The 18,300-nt window shown below is 33.5% G+C and overlaps 2 protein-coding genes across 2 annotated transcripts in view; both read left to right on the top strand.

The window, feature by feature from the left end:
* LOC111515046 (uncharacterized) overlaps positions 1 to 18,300 on the top strand; it is a 166,674-nt gene that overhangs the window by 22,815 nt on the left and 125,559 nt on the right. The gene's annotated exons all lie outside the window — the stretch shown is intronic.
* Positions 3,100 to 7,124, top strand: LOC141483915 (zinc finger MYM-type protein 1-like). Its single transcript, XM_074178961.1, has 2 exons — positions 3,100 to 3,610; positions 4,019 to 7,124. Exon 2 carries the CDS (start codon positions 4,032 to 4,034, stop codon positions 6,954 to 6,956), a length of 2,925 nt encoding a protein of 974 aa, XP_074035062.1. The 5' UTR covers positions 3,100 to 3,610; positions 4,019 to 4,031; the 3' UTR covers positions 6,957 to 7,124.

The following is an 18,300-nucleotide window of genomic DNA, read 5'->3' as shown; positions in this document are numbered from 1 at the left end:
TTTCCCAGGTTGAGTGATGCTAAAGTCAAGGAAGGCATCTTTATTGGGCCTCAAATCCGTGAAATCGTAAATGATCCTGCTTTTGACATGATTTTAACAGGAAATGACAAAAGAGCCTGGGAAGCCTTTAAGGGGTTGTACATGGGTTTTTAGGTAACAAAAAAGATGATAACTTCACAGCATTGGTTAAAGAGCTTCTTCAAGCTTACCACCAACTTGGATGCAACATGTCCTTAAAAATTCATTTTCTTCACTCTCATCTTGATTTCTTCCCACAAAACTGTGGAGCTGTGAGTGACGAACATGGAGAAAGATTCCATCAAGATATTGCCTTAATGGAACAGAGATATCAGGGCCGTTGGAATGAAGCATTGCTTGCAGACTACTGCTGGTCTGTGTGTAGGGATGCTCCAGAAGTGTTTTATAAAAGACAAGCTAAACGACAGCGATCTTACAATGAATCGGATGGACTTAATTGAAATTTGGTGGTACAAACTTCTTTTATTTGTCAAAACACTAAGAATAATGTTTTTTTTTATTAGTTTTGTATTTAAAATATTCTAAAAGAAACATAACAATATTGTTTTATGTACTTTCACTTTTCACGTATAGTATAACTACTCTTTAAGATCAAGTACTGTGTATCTCAAAAACCAGAGCTAATAAAAATTTTTCATTGTTATTTTCGTTTTTATCACCCCAAAATTAGTAGAAATTGACTAATTTAGTGTAGCAAACATTCAAAAAATATTTTTTTTGTTGTGTTGTGTTATTATTATATCCATCCAGCTGCGACTTGTATGCTGCGCCTGTTTAGGCTGTTAATGACCACTTTTAACTTTTCCTTGAAATCATGTCTAGTTGGCATTACGTCTATGGGCCTGAATATTGATCACAGTGAGATTCATGTGTCCGCACTTCAACAGACGATCATCAATATATCTCCAAGACCTTTGACCATGTGTGGCATGGGGGTTCATTACTTTAGTTTTGTTATCGTTAGCTAAATCATCTTCATTTGTGGCTTTCCAGCTTTCTCACATGCCGGTTATTGGAAGTAGCCATGGATGGTTTTCTTTCATATATCTTAACCATCAAGTGTTTGACTGGTTTAATTCGACCCATAGGAAAATATTACAAAAATACACGGCTAATTACGGCTGGCCATCGTTTCGAGATTGCACTAGAAATTCACTTTTTAATAACCCTTTCATTTGGAATATTGGAGCCGCTTCCTTGTAGAATAAGCTTCACAAGACCGTTTTTCGAATGTTAATCTCCATTTACGTACAGGCACCGCTCTTAGAGTTTCAAGAAGTTCTCTACAGTGCTTGAGCATAACCCTGCCTCTCTGGATTTTCCTGTAGGGTTAGTTAAAAGCAAAGGTCTACATCTACTTCATTTTATTCAACTGAAAGATGATTTTGTTTAATCCAATTTGTCATTGAATATGTTTTGTAATTAAATAAAATATTGATTTCAAAAATTCACGTATTAGGTTTACACGTCAAAGTCGGTGACATAACCTCATTCTTATGTGTACCAAAATATTTGGCTTTGGAAAATATGAATCATCTTCACATATTTTTTATAGAAGATACATTGTTAATTGTTTCCGAAATAATGAATTTAGTCCAAGCATGTATATTATGTCTATCAATATTAAATAAATTTTGGTGGTAAATTATCCAGCTAATGCTAAAGCAGTACACAGCCTATGTACACATTCAAATTTCATGGAATTATTATGAATCCATCTCGATGTTTGTTGACACTAGGTATATTTAAATTCCATATTTTATAAAACTGACAAGTACATGTAATAAAACAACGGCGAAATCTTAACAAAGTGGAAAATTGTTTGTTGACTAGCTGTCATAATGAAATTAATTGGATTGTTTTTCTTTGAGAGAGGTTATACTGATAGATATAGTATCTTTACTATTTTCTTTATTTTTAGGGTGAAAACACTGATCGTAACTCAAAGCATTTCGACAATTCAAAAAGGGATATACATAGGTATAGTGATCCTCTATAAAGCTAAACCATTAGCTGATGTTTTTGTTGTAACTAAGTAAATTTATTGTTGCTCTAATCACAATGCCATTCTTGTAACTGATTTTCATTTAATTTCATGTTTGTTCATTTCCTCAATTATTTGAAATTTAATTTTGCAACATTGTCCAGTGAATTTTATTCATCCTCTTTATTTTAAAACACGAGAGTGAATCATAAATATCAATTTGTAAAGTGACAAAAAACAAAATTAAAAATTCAAAACAAAAAACAAAATTATTTTAACTATTTCCTTTATTCTGAGAGGAATTCCTTCTTCAAGGGATATTTTTTCTGGAAATACAATACACTACAAACAAACCTTATGCTCAATAAACTTCCATTCTCGCCTTTGTTTCGATTCCCCTTTATGTATTTCTTCCACTTCTGCTTGGTATTTTTGTTCAGTACTTTTATTGCAGTTTGTCTAATCGTCTGACATTTTCATCGGATTTCATTTCAAAATCAGAAAGAAATGTGTTTATGATAAATTAAGAGACTCGTTGACAGATAAACTTTCAATGCGTAAAATGGTTCAAACCGATTTCACAACTAGATGAAGTACTTAACTTATAATTCATACAGTGGTGTATATTCAATATGCCTTTATTTTCGGAATATTCTTTGTCCATCGAGATTTTTTAAGGCGCTCTAAGAGCGGTGCCTATGCGAAAGTAGTGATTCACATCAGATTTGAATCGCTGGAGATTGAATCGATTTGGAAAAACGTTCACAGGAAGTTTATCCACATAAAAGCAGTTCTCCAAAGGAAATAGTTCTTGAAGAGTGAAGTTCGAGGTGTACTGACTTGAACCTCGAAACGATGAGCAGTCACAGTCCGTCGCGTATTTCTGATATGTACCGCTCTTGATGAAATCAAATATCCCAAGTTATTCGAACACTTTCCGTGAAAGTATCTGTAGAAAAGAGAGAAATCTCCAACCTTTCAATGTTGCAAGTGATGTTCGCGTCTGCAATCGGGCGGATGGCTCTTCTTTGTATGGTATCAAGCAGCTTCAGGGTATGCTTAGGGGCGTAGCTCAGGCCCGTGCTGGGCCGCCGGGACACCGGAACGTGTCCCGGTGCGCCCTTTGGCCGGATGCGCCCTTTGGCCGGACCTTTCTGGCACCCTCCGGCCCCGAACCTTACAAATTTTACATTTAGAATGCCAACATTAAATGTTTAACAGCATAATTAACACCGTTTAAGTAAACAGAAAATTTAAATAATAAATATAATTAAATTTGGATCATTATAAGACGAAGCTTATCGTCGATATTGCCGAGCGGCCGGGTTGAGTGTTGCGGCTGTAGGCTACACAGAATGAACTACGACAGCGCCCTCAGGAAGTGTGGGGAGTGGGGGCGGTACGAGAGTCCCAATTTCGTCTACCTGTTCATGCTTGTATGTTACATGTTACTCACTAGTCAGTAAACTCATGCAGTCGGCCTGATTGTAACTTGTACTTGTGTAGTATTGTATTAGTGTTTTATTTCAAGTTATTCGGTGCTGTTACTGTTCTTCCCGTGCAAGTTTCAAACCCTTAATGTTAAAGGTAAGTGTTGTTATTATTCTTATTAGTGAGTTGAGGTTTGAGGTGGAAAAAGCACATAGATATAGATAACCTAAAGCAAAATACTAGGCATAGACCTAAGCCTTTTCTGCATAGCATAGACCTAAGCCTTTTCTCACAACAGTGGCTGGTAAATTTGAGAAAAAAACAGAGTATATATAAGGGGCGTCTAAGTTGGCCAAAGCATTTACTTTTACTAATCATCTCATCAAAATATTTTATACAGATCACATTAAAATTATTATTGGTAACATACTATGTTTGTTTATCTTTTACTCGAACTGTCAAATAGCCACATGTTGTCAAAGTATGCTCTTTTAATCTTGCATTTATTTAAAACTAAATCTTGTTTTTTTAAATACATAAAGTGATCAGTTAAATTTTTTTTAGCGGGTTACAAATCATGGACAAGAAAAATAAAAGGAAAAAAAGTGGACATGAATTTCGTCAAGAAAAGAAAAACAAACTTCTACTCGAGTCTGCAATATCATGTTCAAAAATAACAGCTTTGTTTAAAAAACCAGACGGCCCATCTGAAGATGAAAATCTTGAATCACATGCACAAAACAAAACGTTTGAGGAAGCAGAATTTGTTAGCTTCAACTTGTCTTCACCATCAAGCTCATCAAATCTTGATTGTTCCAAAATGATTTATGATAATCAGTTTTCCGATCTCAGTTCTGATAGATTTCAGGGGTTCAAATTAGTTGAAAATTTACAAACTGAAGAGCAAGACCCGAATTATCTTAGTCCTCGTAAACTGGAAGCACCTTCACTTGACACAGGAAATTCGGCTCGAAGATGTTATTCTTCAGTAGAAGAATCTCAAGTACATATAATCAATTACTTCGAAAAACCAAGCGAAAGACATTTATCGGCATATCTTGATTATCATCCAATACAACCTGATGAAAGAGAGTTGCCTTTTAATGACAAAAAACCCTTATACACTGTAAAACGAAACGATGGAGAAACCTTTCAGAGACATTGGATTTCATATGACGAAAATTCAAAGAAACTGTTCTGTTTTATTTGCATCGTTTACAGCAGCAACTCCAATTCAACCTTTTGTACAGGGTTTGAAGACTGGAAACATGTCCACCAAAGAGTTAATGAACATGAAATGTCCAAAGCTCATTTTCAATCCGTCGAGGCTTTTATGGTAGCCAAACGTAAGAAAAGTACTCGTGACCTTCTTTTTTGTGATCAACTAGATAAGAGGAAACAAGAAGTCTTAGAAAGGAGACATGTGGTGAAAATTGTAATAGATGTCTTGAAGCTTATAGGAAAGCAAGGATTGGCTTTTCGTGCATCAAAGGAAGCTGCTTACTCTCTTAAAGATGACACAATCAACCATGGCAACTTCTTAGAAATTATTATGTTAATGTCCAAGTATGATCCACAGTTAGAGAAACACTTGAAAAAGGCTATTGAAGAAAGTGATACGCGCATGTCTAAGAGGTCAACAAAAAAAACAGACGTGGAACACGAAAAAAAAGGCAAAAACAAAAGGGTGGGCAGAGGAAGTGCCGTGACATTTCTAAGTAACAACACGGTAGCAAAAATAATGATCTGTATGACAAAAGAAATCAAATCTGTCGTGGCAAATGAAATCAAATCGGCCGGCAAATACTCAGTTTTGATGGACACGACGATAGACATAAGTAGCAATGATCAATGTGCAATAGTTGCCAGGTATGTTAAAGGTCATGAAGTGTGCGAGAGACTACTGGCATTAAAAAGTGTGGTTTCTACTACAGGAGAGGCATTATTTGACACTCTCTCTGGTGTATTGACAGAACTTGAAATACCTTTGAGTGATTGCGTCGCAAATGCGTTTGATGGTGCGTCTAACATGAGCGGTCAGTATAATGGTTTGACTGCACAAATGGCCAGCAAAATCCCAAATCACATTCACACGTGGTGCTACGCGCACGTTTTGAATCTCGTAATATCTGATACAGCTCAATGCCTCACTGTAACAATCTCATTTTTCAGCATAATGCAAGAGACCCAGGTTTTTTTGAAGGATTCAATTAAAAGACTGGATATGTTTAGGAAGCAAAATCCTGAGTACAAGTTGGAAGCCATTGGGGCTACCAGATGGCGAAGCCGCAGCAATGCAGCAACGAAAATATTCGGCAGAATAGACATGTGGACCTCTTCTGAAGAACAGTCTTCAAACACAGCTAAACCTAACAAACACATTTATCTGGAGTTGGTATTGGCTCTGTTCAAAATTTCACATTCAGCTGATTTCAACGCCAAAGTGAGACATGAAGCAACTGCTTTACTTAAGAAGTATCTGGATTTTGAAACAGTACTTGTTGGCATGATATTCTTGCAATTGTTCAAAATCACTACGCCACTATCGGATTACCTCCAAACAAAGAATCTGGACTACGCCCAAGCGTGGAGGAATATTGAGTCTTCTCTTAGTAGGCTAAAACACCTAAGGGAGAAGTTTGATGAGACTTTGAATGCAGCACAACGCTTTGTTTTGAAAATGACGCAGAAACTCGAAGAAAGAGCAAAGGCCGATGAAACTCTTAATGAGATTGTTATTGGCAAAGCAATAACTGAGAAAAGAAAGAAGAAAGTAAAGAAAATGGCAGGAGAACTTGCTGAAGACGACAGTGTTGGAACTTCTCCGGAAGAAGAATTCAAAATAAAGATCTTCTTCGTAATTGTAGAGAGAGCTGTCCAAACTATGGAAAGCCGTTTTGTGCAGCACAAATCGCTATACTTGGATCTGGCATGTTTTGACCCAAAAACATTCAAATCCCAAGAATCTCTTCCACCTAAAGCATTGAAGAAAATAGGAGAATTAGTTTTGAACGTTGATGAAGAAAAGCTGAAAGAAGAACTTATCTCATTCGTAAATGTATGGCCCCAGATTTCAAATGCAAGTTTGAACGCCGACTATGAGAATGAAGATGTCTCAGACGAGAAAATCGATGCGCAAGAAGAAGAAGATGATGAAGACCACGAGGTCCAGTGCAAAGAGTCGGCATCATGCAATAGCTGTATCAAGTGTGCATATAAAGTTATATTAGAATATAACATGTACTGTTTACAATACCCAGAACTTTCAAAAGTGTATAAGTTTCTTCTAACTATCCCATTGACTCAAGTCTCTTGCGAACGAGCATTTTCAAAGTTGAAACTTATCAAAACCAGATTAAGATCGTCTTTGACAAATGACAATTTAGAATCATTACTGTTGATGCAATCAGAAGCTGATATTTTGAACTCCATAGATCCAGACAGCGTTATTGACTATCTTTGCAACTCCAGCTCCGAACTTAAAAGACTTCTTCAGGTTTAGATTCAGTTTGCAAATTGACTCAAAGAAGACCTACATTTGTGAATTATATATATTTTTTTATTTCCTTAAAAATTATGTAATAAGTGGTAACTTTTTTTTAAATGTATATATTGCATGTTATATGTGAAATGTTTACCGAAAATTACACTTATTACGTTTCAACTCCTACTTTCTCTTTTAATTATTTTATTTTAGCTTAAAAGCTTAAGCTTAAACATTTCTTCAAACGATATAAGTACGACAGTTATTTTCCCATTCCGCATTGCAAATATTTAAAATTACCGTTATTCTTGAGCAAACAATAAATGGCCATTTTGTTTGACAAATACTGGTACGATTGTGTAAGTGTGATCGTTCGCTCGTACGGTGACCAGATGCCAGAATAGCAAATTGAACCCAGCGTCATGAGCGATCAACACGCTAAAAAAACAGAGGTTAGGAATGGTGGAGGGGGGGGGGTGTTGGCGCCCTTTGGCTATGGCCGTCCACCGCCCTAAGAAAGGGTCCAGCACGGGCCTGGCGTAGCTCCATACATGAGAACAATAATACTCCAAAGAAGGTCTGATCTGAGTTTTATGAACCATCAAAAGTTGCTAAGGTGTGTACAGTTTTCTGGCTCGGAACAATGTTCCAAGCTTTTGAGAAGCGGCTTTTGCAATTCCAGCAACATGATTGTGTATATTGGTGTCCATTTTAACCCCCAAGTTATCGAAGCAGAAAGTGGAATTGTCCGACCATGACGTTATCAAACATGATATTATCATATCCGGTTCGGATATGATAATATCATGTTTTTTGTGACATTGAATTGAACCTGGTTACTTTCACCCTAATTCGAAATCACTTCTAGATCCTCATTAAGACATGCAACCTCCTGCTGCCGGTGAAGATGTGCCTCCGAAGTCCGATGTCCTGGAATCCAGGTTGAATGACAAGTGTGCTATCATCAGCAAAGCAATTAATTGGATTCTCGGTTTCTTCCAATAACACAGGCAAAGGTTTGGTTCGAAATTTTATGGGTAGGATTGGCAGTTTCTCAGAGTAACAGTCAAAACTGTTTTCTATGAAAAATGCTCCTGTGAAACAAAATTTTTGAAATTGTTCCAATGAAAGTCCATTTTTACCTTCATTTGCCCTGAGAATAGAATTTAACTACTAACTGAGACTTCATTCTCTCATGTTTAGAAAAGTATTTTGCCATTTGGAATTTGTGTGGTGAAGGATCTTAGTGAAAAATTATTATCGTTCTTGGTATCGTACGTTTTAGTCTAATCAACAAGTTCAAAAACATGGAAAATAGAGATAAAGATCCTAGAAATATGAGCGATAGCTCATTCGATTCGAAATAACCTCTAGAAAAATGTTTTTGAATGATTTTGTTGCAGGTAAAAAATTGCAATTGTTATTAACAAAATAAGATTAAACAAAATGGTATTTAGTTTTTCGTTAATAACTCAAAAAATATTAATATTTAAGCAATTTTGAAAAAAGCTAGTTAAAGAGGAGGAAATTTCCGATAAAAAAGTCCCGACTCCCGAAACTCTATCTCCATTATTTATAATTTTAATTTGACGTTGAAAATAGGGTTCCGCGCGGCTGTTACGGCATGCGCGCGCTGTCGCTAAAGAGAGTTTATCAAAAGAAATAATTTTTTTTATAACATAAAATGTCATTTTAAAAATTTGCAAAAATCTAGTATCTTCTTAACACTTGAATGAATCGAGTCCCGTAGAAAAACAAGTTTTATCACCATTTTTCAAAAAGTGATTCAATTGTTAACTAACAAATGTTTTCCCAATCTCTGTTGGCATAAATAATGGGGAAAAGGTATAAATAATTGGGCTATAAATTTTAAACTTCGTGGAGCTTTTTTGATATATATATATATATATATATATATATATATATATATATATATATATATATATATATATATATATATATATATACATATATATACTTCATACGATCCTGCGATAAAAGTTCATAAAAATTTATTATTTTGTTAATTATGATTTTTTATAACTATTGCAAAATGAAATATCTAAAAATTATTGATAATTTTTTTTTCAATTGATATTTAGCTATGTCTGTTTTCATATTAAACAATGGCAGTTATTAACATAGAATATGAATTTTTTACGTAATTTGTTCATTAAATTGTTTTAAACAAATAGAGAGATTCAATATTTTTGCTATTTTGTTGTCTAAGAGATAATTATGATTTAAAATTTTTTTTATTCACATTTTTAATTGTTTAAATTCGTTTTTTTTTTATATTTCGATTGTTTCGATAATTAGTTAAGAAATAATTTTACTTTTAAAAATCATAATTTATACTTTTAAATAGTTTGCCAAAAATTTTTTTTCATCATTCAATTGTTTATTACTTTAACAATTTGTTATAAACAAATATTGACCAACTTTATATTTTTTTTCTGAAGCAGAAAAAATTTATAAAAACAGATATATTTATTTATTATAATACTTTCTAATATGACACTTTTTTATATATAGCTGTTTTTATAATTTTTTTCTACTTCAGAAAAAAATATAACGTTGGTCAATATTTGTTTACAACAAATTGTTACATTTTTTTTGCCAAACTATTCAAAAGTGTCAATTATGATTTTTAAAAGCAAAATCATTTCTTAACTAATTATTTGAACAATCGAAATATAAAAAAAATCGATTTTAAACAATTAAAAATTAAAATTAGGATTTTTTTTAATCATAATTATCTCTAGACAACAAAATAGCAAAAGAAATTATTTAAAAATATTGAATTTCTCTATTTGTTTAAAACAATTTAATAAACAAATTACGTTAAAAATTCATATCCTCTGTTAATAACTGCCATTGTTTAATGTGAAAACAGACATAGCTAAATATCAATTGAAAAAAAAATTATCAATAATTTTTAGATATTTCATTTTGCAATAGTTATAAAAAATCATAATCAACAAATTAATGAATTTTCATGAACTTTTATCGCAGGATCGTATGAAGTATATATATCAAAAGGGCTCCACGAAGTTTAAAATTTATAGGCCAATTATTTATACCTTTTCTCCCATTATTTATGCCAACGGAGATTGGGAAAAAATTTGTTAGTTAACAATTGAATCACTTTTTGAAAAATGGTGATAAAACTTGTTTTTCTACGGGACTCGATTCATTCAAGTGTTAAGAAGATACTAGATTTTTTTCAATTTTTTAAAATGACATTTTATGTTATAAAAAAAATTATTTTTTTTGCTAAACTCTCTTCAGCGACAGCGCGCGCATGTCGTAACAGCCGCGCGGAACCCTATTTTCAACGTCAAATTAAAATTATAAATAATGGAGATAGAGTTTCGGGAGTCAGGACTTTTTTATCGGAAATTTCCTCCTCTTTAACGAGCTTTTTTCAAAATTGCTTAAATATTAATATTTTTTGAGTTATTAACGAAAAAATAAATACCATTTTTTTAAATCTCATTTTGTTAATAACAATTGCAATTTTTCACCTGCACCAAAATAATTCAAAAACATTTGTCTAGAGGTGATTCCGAATCGAATGAGCTATCGCTCATATTTTTAGGACCTTTATCTCTATTTTTCATGTTTTTGAACTTGTTGATTAGACTATTATTTGATCTTCTGGTTTTTCGTAGCACTTCCTTGGTAGTAACCAGTACTGATGTATGGGCAATGATTGATATGGTGAGATACCATTTGATCGGTTTATATTAGGTTCGTTCCAACCAGCGTCAGAAACAGTTTCTGACAGTCAGGATTCTGCGCAGTAATGTGATTGCGTTCCAACGTGAGTTTCCAACCATTAGTAAACTATCAGTTTTCTGTTCCATCCAAGATTCAAACCTGTTCGAAATCTATCAGAATGGTTTGAAGATTATCTTCTAACCATCAATCTGACGCATGCGTATTCCGTATTACTGTTTCTGTTTTATGTTCATGCAACTTACAAACAACATAACCTGCAAAAATTGTTATAAAATAAATTATGTATTTGCTGGCGCAGGAAAAATTGGAAATTCTTTAAGTGAACCTATAATATGAACATCTTTAATTACACAAATTAATTATTGCGGTGACCTCCCAGTTCCATGTTGATAAGTAAATAGAATAAAGATATAAAATACTGCAACCTTCTTTTACTCTCCAGAAATACACTTGATTAGATTTATTTTTAAAGAATTGAAGGGGTTATATTTTTATGAGTGACATTCGTTGTGGAATGTTTGAAATAAAAACTGAGTAGAGAAAAGTATCTTCTGTATAATTCAGTGTTCATATAGAAGTATTTGTTTCGAAAGATTTTTTTTTAGTGTAATTCAATGTTTATATGAAAGTAGCTGTTTCAGGAGGACATTCTTTCAGTTTGTGTCTGAAAGTTACTTGCATGATCTACACATCCATGTATAGAGTTACTTATTTTCAAATTGATTACTTCCTTCCTTTCTTTGGAAGATTCCCTCATCCCCTTTTTTTGATTTAGATGGAGTAATAGAAAGCTAAAAACTTTCTTTCCCAAATTGTTTTTAAAGGTTATGTTGAAATTCCATGCCAAACTTCAGTTGAAGTATCAGCTGTTCCAATCAGAAATTTCAAATTAATCAGAAACCAATATTCAACAGACATGCGCGTTGACAACGATTTACAAACAGTTGGAAATCTGTTTGTGACTCAAGGTTGGAACGAACCTATTGTGACATAATTACTTTATTGGGGACAACCTGGTTCCAATATTTGAATTGACATGCGCGAACCTGAGTAATCTCCTTGGGTGAAGATTTTGATTTTGGTAGTGTTTCACAGTGTTCTGTTAAAGTTTGGTTTATTGCTATGAACTTCTGCCCGAACAGTTTGGTATGTATCTGTTTTATTTTTTGTTAGCTGCCCGTTATCTGTTAAGGTAGGTCCTTATTTTTTCATAAAATCATATGTGCCTAAGAACGCTAACCAACTATCTGTATTCTGAAAAAATATATTTTCAGGTGCTTGTACCAAGTTACAATAAAGAATTTAATCGAAACCAATTGGCTCGTTATTGGCTGTATTTCAGCCGAACTCCCGATCCCCCTGAACCGGATTTCGTCCCAATAGATAACGTGAAGTTACTTTCTAGCTAACTTTCCTTTAAAGTTGTTTTGTGGGATTTTTTAATGATGAGAACAGAAAAAATGAAAGGTCGCGCGTTGAAAAACTCTTGGATAAAAACTAGCCTACCAATCATATCTTCGGATGGGGACTAATTCGAGGGCATCATTATGCAGAAGCCACTTGGAAACCATTATTTCTTGTGCTCCGGTTTCTTTTTCTGCCGATTCACAAGTAAAAAGCTTAGTAGCTACAGCTGCTAATAGACACATCAGCAACTTTCAAATTTAGTTTTTCATTGATATTATCATTAAATATAAATACACGCTTGTTTCTTTGTGAAAAGTACTTACTCTGAAACTTATTGGGGTACCCTTATATGTTTGTGCCCTTTCTACTTTCTACTGTTTAGAAAAAACTGTTTAAAATTTGTTTTTCCGTTAATCAGCTGTCGCCCCCTTTACAAACGACGACTCTCAGAAGTTGAGAAACTTGTGCGAGCTAAGGACTAACGAGGCCTTACCTTTTAACGTGTGATTCCTAACACAGAATTACAATTTAAATTTTTTTCAGATTGTGTAAGATGAAAATACTCAAAAAAGAGCGATAAAAAATTCTGATGCCTTTCATAAAACAAAAACATCCCTTCAATATTTGAATTTGAGGCACTAACGACTAGCAGTAAACAAATCTAAAGAAATGAACTTTAAACGTTCAAGCCAGTCTCGAATATACCTACACAGTAGGTTGAATGAACTGACGCCTATCAGAAAACAACTACTCCCCTGGCATAGCCCACTGACTGATAAGAAAGTTTTTCTTCCTTATTCAGAGGAATCTGGCAAATTACGGATATGCAGTTGGTTATTACCTCGTCCACTAGATGGAGTGACATTTTATTGTTCGCTTCAACTTAGGAAGAGGAATAAAATACTCTAAAAGAATTCCCATTTTCAATTATGGAATATCATTGACTTTAGGTCAATGATGGCCACTATCTTGTACTGATGAGTGGCCCGAAACCGGTCTGCAAGTGTGTCCGTTCCAAAATTGAAGGTCGACTCTTTCAGTTGTATTGCCAATTGCATATGCAGGAAATTTTTTGTGAAGATTCCTGCACTGACGCTTGTCGGATATAATCCAACGCCCTTCGTGGTATTAGCCAGGGCGTAGCTGTTTTCTCGCTTGAACGCTTAAAGTTCATTTCTTTAGATTTGTTTACTGCCAGTCCTCAAGCATAACCCACTGACTAATAAGTAAAAATTTAGAACTGGAGCCATTTCCTGTGAAACCCGAAGTGGCCGGAAAGTGAAAAATATGTGAAAAATCTTATTTTCATAGTCTAAAAGTTATGACTTGTCTAATGTATTCGTTGACAACCGGTATATTTCGACTACGATTTCAATTCGGACATAATTTTCATCTGTGTTCAAGAGTCTTGACAACGAAGGGAAACAATATAACCTCAAAACTTCAATATTCGGGACCACAGAGTGGCCTTTTTATGTATAACAAAATGACAAATGTAGATTCACTGTATTTCATTATCTTTCCATTTTATTTTGGGGTTTCCTATATCTAACCTGAATAGTTTTTCAGATATTAGCTTTTTCAAATAGTAGTTTCTATTTCATTCATTCTTCAAATCACGACAGCTTTGAAACGACATTTATTTGATTTACTCGCAGAATTCTCATTGACAGTTGTACTTCACTTCATCAAAAATATTATTTACTGTTCACTAACATGAAGTTATCTTTTACATTCATATTCTGAGAGTAGTTCATTAAACATACTATACATTTTTTTATTATTCAACTGAAACAACTACAAAATATGAAACACAAATGTATTTAATTCAAAGTACCTAGGTGCTCAAAATGATGATCATCCTGTTGAATAGAAAGATTCACTCTCTCTATGAAAGACTGCTCAACATTTAGTAACATTTGAGGCGTCACTCTTCGAAAAGAAGCCCCTTTTATCTCCTTCATATTTTCTAATGTGGTTGGAGGAGTGTCGTAAACTTTATTCTTCAAGTATTCCTCTAGAAAAAAATCGAGGCAAAGCAAATCTGGTGATCTCCCTGAACAATTTTGACCAATCCATTTATTCGGAAAGCACATATTCAAAAACTGTCTGACACTGAATTGGAAATGTGCCGGAGCTCCATCAAATTGTAACCACATCCGTTGTTTAATATTTAGCGGCACATTCTCTAGAAGCTCAGGCACATCATCTCGTGTAAATTTTTTCCATCAAAGAAGTATGGTCCTATAACTTGTGTACCTATAATTTCATCCCACACGTTAACAGACCATCTATTCTGGTGATCCAGAGTGCGGAAAAAGTGAGGATTCACATCACTTTGATAATGGAAGTTGTGTCCGTTCACTAAGCCACTGTTATGGAAAGTAGATTCATCAGAAAATAAAATGGAATCCATAAAATGTTCATACTCACTAAACTTGTCGGGTTCGCAAGATCAAACTGAGATTGATCTCCATCTTGAAGATGATCACTTGGTGGAATCCATAAAATGTTCATACTCACTAAACTTGTCGGGTTCGCAAGATCAAACTGAGATTGATCTCCATCTTGAAGATGATCACTTGGTGATCGAAACACGTGTCGAGGTGTTAAAATAACGGTTTGGTGTTGGGAAAAAACTCCAGTAATGTTCGATAGAGTACCTAATTGAAGCACTGTTAGGTCGGATCGAATCATGACGTCATCCCCTTTTTCCCCGAAAATTGAAAATATCTCAGGTATACCTCATTTAATCAGGTAAGCAGTGCAATTTTGGGTGTTTGATTAGAAAAAAAATCTATTAATTATCAATGCAATTGTTAATTTTTGTTACTCAATGTATACATACAATTATAAAAAGTTTTTGGAAATTTGTTATATCAAATCATACAACTACATTGACTGCTTGAAATGGATACTACACTCTTCACTTTTTACCGACTCAATTACATACGCCTATGAACAGATACTTGAAAATGATTTATCATCCGCTGCTTAAGGAAATAGTCTGAAATAATAATTTTTTATGACATTGCCATGGAACAACATTCCATTCAATTTCTAAGACAATATGATCATATAATTATACAAGCATTAACTCAAAAACAGTGAAAATATTCACTGGTTAGTAGTATTGAATATTTATGTTGAGAGTGGGGACGCTTCTTTTTGAAGGGCAAATATATTTTTTGTACAGCTTGTCAAATGTAGGAAGAGCTTTCTGAATTCCGTTATGTCCCCGCCCATTAGATGTGCGTTCGTTAGAAGACTATGAGAGCGCGCGCGAGATAGAGAGAGAGAGCGAGAGTGAGAGAATTCTCAAGTCTCTTCCTAGATTTTTTATAATATCATCTCGAAGTTTTATTATTTATCCAAAGAACTAACTGTTAGCAATATATTTATGCAATCACCAAATCGGCAGAGAACGCCACCGTAGTTCACTATCAAGAATTTTTGGACAGTTTGGTGTCTCGTCGTTATTATTCATTCACAAAAAAGGACCTTGGCAACTGTACTACTAGTTATCAAAATGTTAATGAAATTTACTTATACAGTGTCATCCCCAAAGTACGCACCGTATCGCAAACTTATTTATTAAGGGTATTTCGAGAAAAAGTTATTATTCATAAAAATTTCTGCATTCCCTAAAACTAAACATGCACCAACAAAATACGGTAAAACACACGTAATATATGAGGAGCCTTCAAATATTTGATTTTGAGTAGAGTACCCTTATCTTGGATAATCTCGGGAAATGTTATTTAGAAAAGGTGTTCAGCCTTGAAAAATACATCTAGATTTGAAGTCAAGGTCATCTAAGTAAAGTTTTATTTTTTTCTCAATTTTTTTTTTAAATGGGGACTACGAAAACAAAATTGCCAAAACAATAAATTGATAGCATCCTGTATACGATGGTTTATTTCAAAAGCCTGTGATATTACGAATTACACAACTGTGATGTTAACCACATTAATTTTATTGAAGAATAAAATAATTTAATATTCAATAATATCAAATCACAAAACATTAAAATGAATTGGGTATTTCGGAACAAACTCATTGATTTTCTGGAGATTTTCTTCTACAGAAAATCAATGAGTTTGTTCCAAAATACCTATTTTATTTTGATATTTAATATTATATTATTTTAATATTCTATCAAGTTCTTGTTACAATACTGTATAATTTTGAGTAATTTTCAGTTAATAATAAAAATAACTTTGCACCATAAACTTTGAGAATTATTTCACTTTTCAAAATAATTGACTGTGGTTAACACCATAGTTGTGTAATTCGCTTTTAAAATAAACTGTCGTATACGGGATGCTGTCTATTTATAATTTTAGCAATTTTTTTTTCGTAGTCTCCATTAAAAAATGGGTAAAAAAATAAAACTTCACTCAGGTGGCCACAACTTCAAATATAGATGTATTTTCCAATGCTGAACAACTTTTCCAAATTACACTTCCCGAGATTTTTCAAAATGAGAGTACTTTACTCCTGTTTCAAAATCAAATATTTGAAGGCTCCTCGTATATTACGTGTGTTTTACTGTATTTTGTTAGTACATGTTTAGTTTCAAGGGATGCACAAACTTTTATCAAGAATAACTTTTTGTTGAAAAACCCTTAATAAATAAGTTTCCCATATGGTGCATACTTTGGGGATGACACTGACAAAAAATAACGATATAAAAATAAAATCATTATTAACAATTATATTAGTTTCTTCAGGTATGTTCAACTGGAACAAAGTGACAGATAAGGTTGTTAACCAAATTCCTTCATTTGTTTTAATGCTATGTTGCTGCCTAAGGTCTACTTACCTGCAACCCCGTATCTAATATTTTCTATTGATATTATCAGATCTGTAAGAGGTTTTTAACATTTTTGCAAGATTCCCAGACAACTTCTTCCTGTTTTTGTATCTAAAATGAAGATTAGAATTGTCAGCACGTCACGTCACCTTGTCTCACAATTCAAAATGTAAGATACGAGTATAGTGAAATGTTAAGAGCAAATGCCATTTCATTTAAGGCTATTTTCATGTATTATCTAGTTTAAAATTTTGACAGAGACGTTTTCTTAATTCCTGTTATTTATGCAGCTAGGAATTTGTATTCATCATCATTTTGATGCTTTTGAAAATTTTAAAAGTGGATTATGTCATTACTCACCTGACTTTTTGATTATCACGGAAATGAAATCAATAACCATCTATAAATTGTTCTAGTTGGTTTCCGGGTTTTGTCGTGGTCTTCTTTGGTTAGTTTCGACTGCAACTGCGGCAGTCATCTTCAGTGCCGCAGTTGCAGTCGAAACGTTATAACCAAAGAAGACCACGGCAAAACCCGGAAACCAACTAGAACATTGACGCTAGCCGTGAAAGCGTACATTCCTACATTTATAAATTTCAATAAATCCAATGGTGTACGAGATAATTCACTTAAGGGAGAATGCTTTTAGTTTAAATGATGTTATACTTATTGCAGATATATTCTTCATAGTAAATTTATCTGTCTATTTGTTGTCATACTTACTGTAAATATATATTTTTTGATGTTTTATTATTATAAACACCATTCTTTAAAACGTCATAAAAAAACCATCTTGTACACCCTGGTGTCCAAGATGATCTCTGCGGTAGGGGCAAGATGATCTCAGGATTATGTTGCCCCCCCTCAATCATCATAGGTCATGGTAGAATTAGCTGAATACAGTCATAATCAGGGTTTACTATCTTTAATCATTTCAGTGAGTCTCCATTATAATTAAAGAAGAAAGCAGTTATCACATTGTACGAGATCTGTGGTTGAATAAAAGTTTATATAATTTTCTAAATTTCACCACCCATAATCAACATTAAGAAAAAATAATTTCTTCATTATTTTTAGCCGATATAAATGAAACTCAAAAAACATTTTATAGTTGTAAGCGACTCTTCCCTGGCGTTATTTTACACCAATCACATGTGAATTCATCTGGGTCATCCCTATCTATCCCTGCACAAGCTTCATGGCCTCATCTTTGGCATACACAACATATTCATTAGAAAAATACATAATAACACAAATGGTTAAAAAAGTTTCCTGTAATAGTACCTAGATATGATTATGTTAACGGGTTGTACAAGATCATCCATACGAATTGGTAACATAACCATCTTGCCCCAACATAACCTTTTTTATTCAATGATAGATAACCTCCCAATG

The sequence above is a fragment of the Leptinotarsa decemlineata genome, unplaced genomic scaffold (genome assembly GCF_025532065.1).
Source record: "Leptinotarsa decemlineata unplaced genomic scaffold, Ldec_3_MD MMD2_tig00004307_RagTag_RagTag, whole genome shotgun sequence".
Taxonomy (NCBI): Eukaryota; Metazoa; Arthropoda; class Insecta; order Coleoptera; family Chrysomelidae; genus Leptinotarsa; species Leptinotarsa decemlineata.
Note: the sequence above shows the minus strand (reverse complement) of the source record. Positions and strands in the feature narration are given on the sequence as shown.

What these genes read in the sequence shown, in the direction of transcription:
- LOC141483915 (XM_074178961.1), top strand. Translation starts at nt 4,032, where the DNA reads ATGGACAAGAAAAATAAAAGGAAAAAAAGTGGACATGAATTTCGTCAA.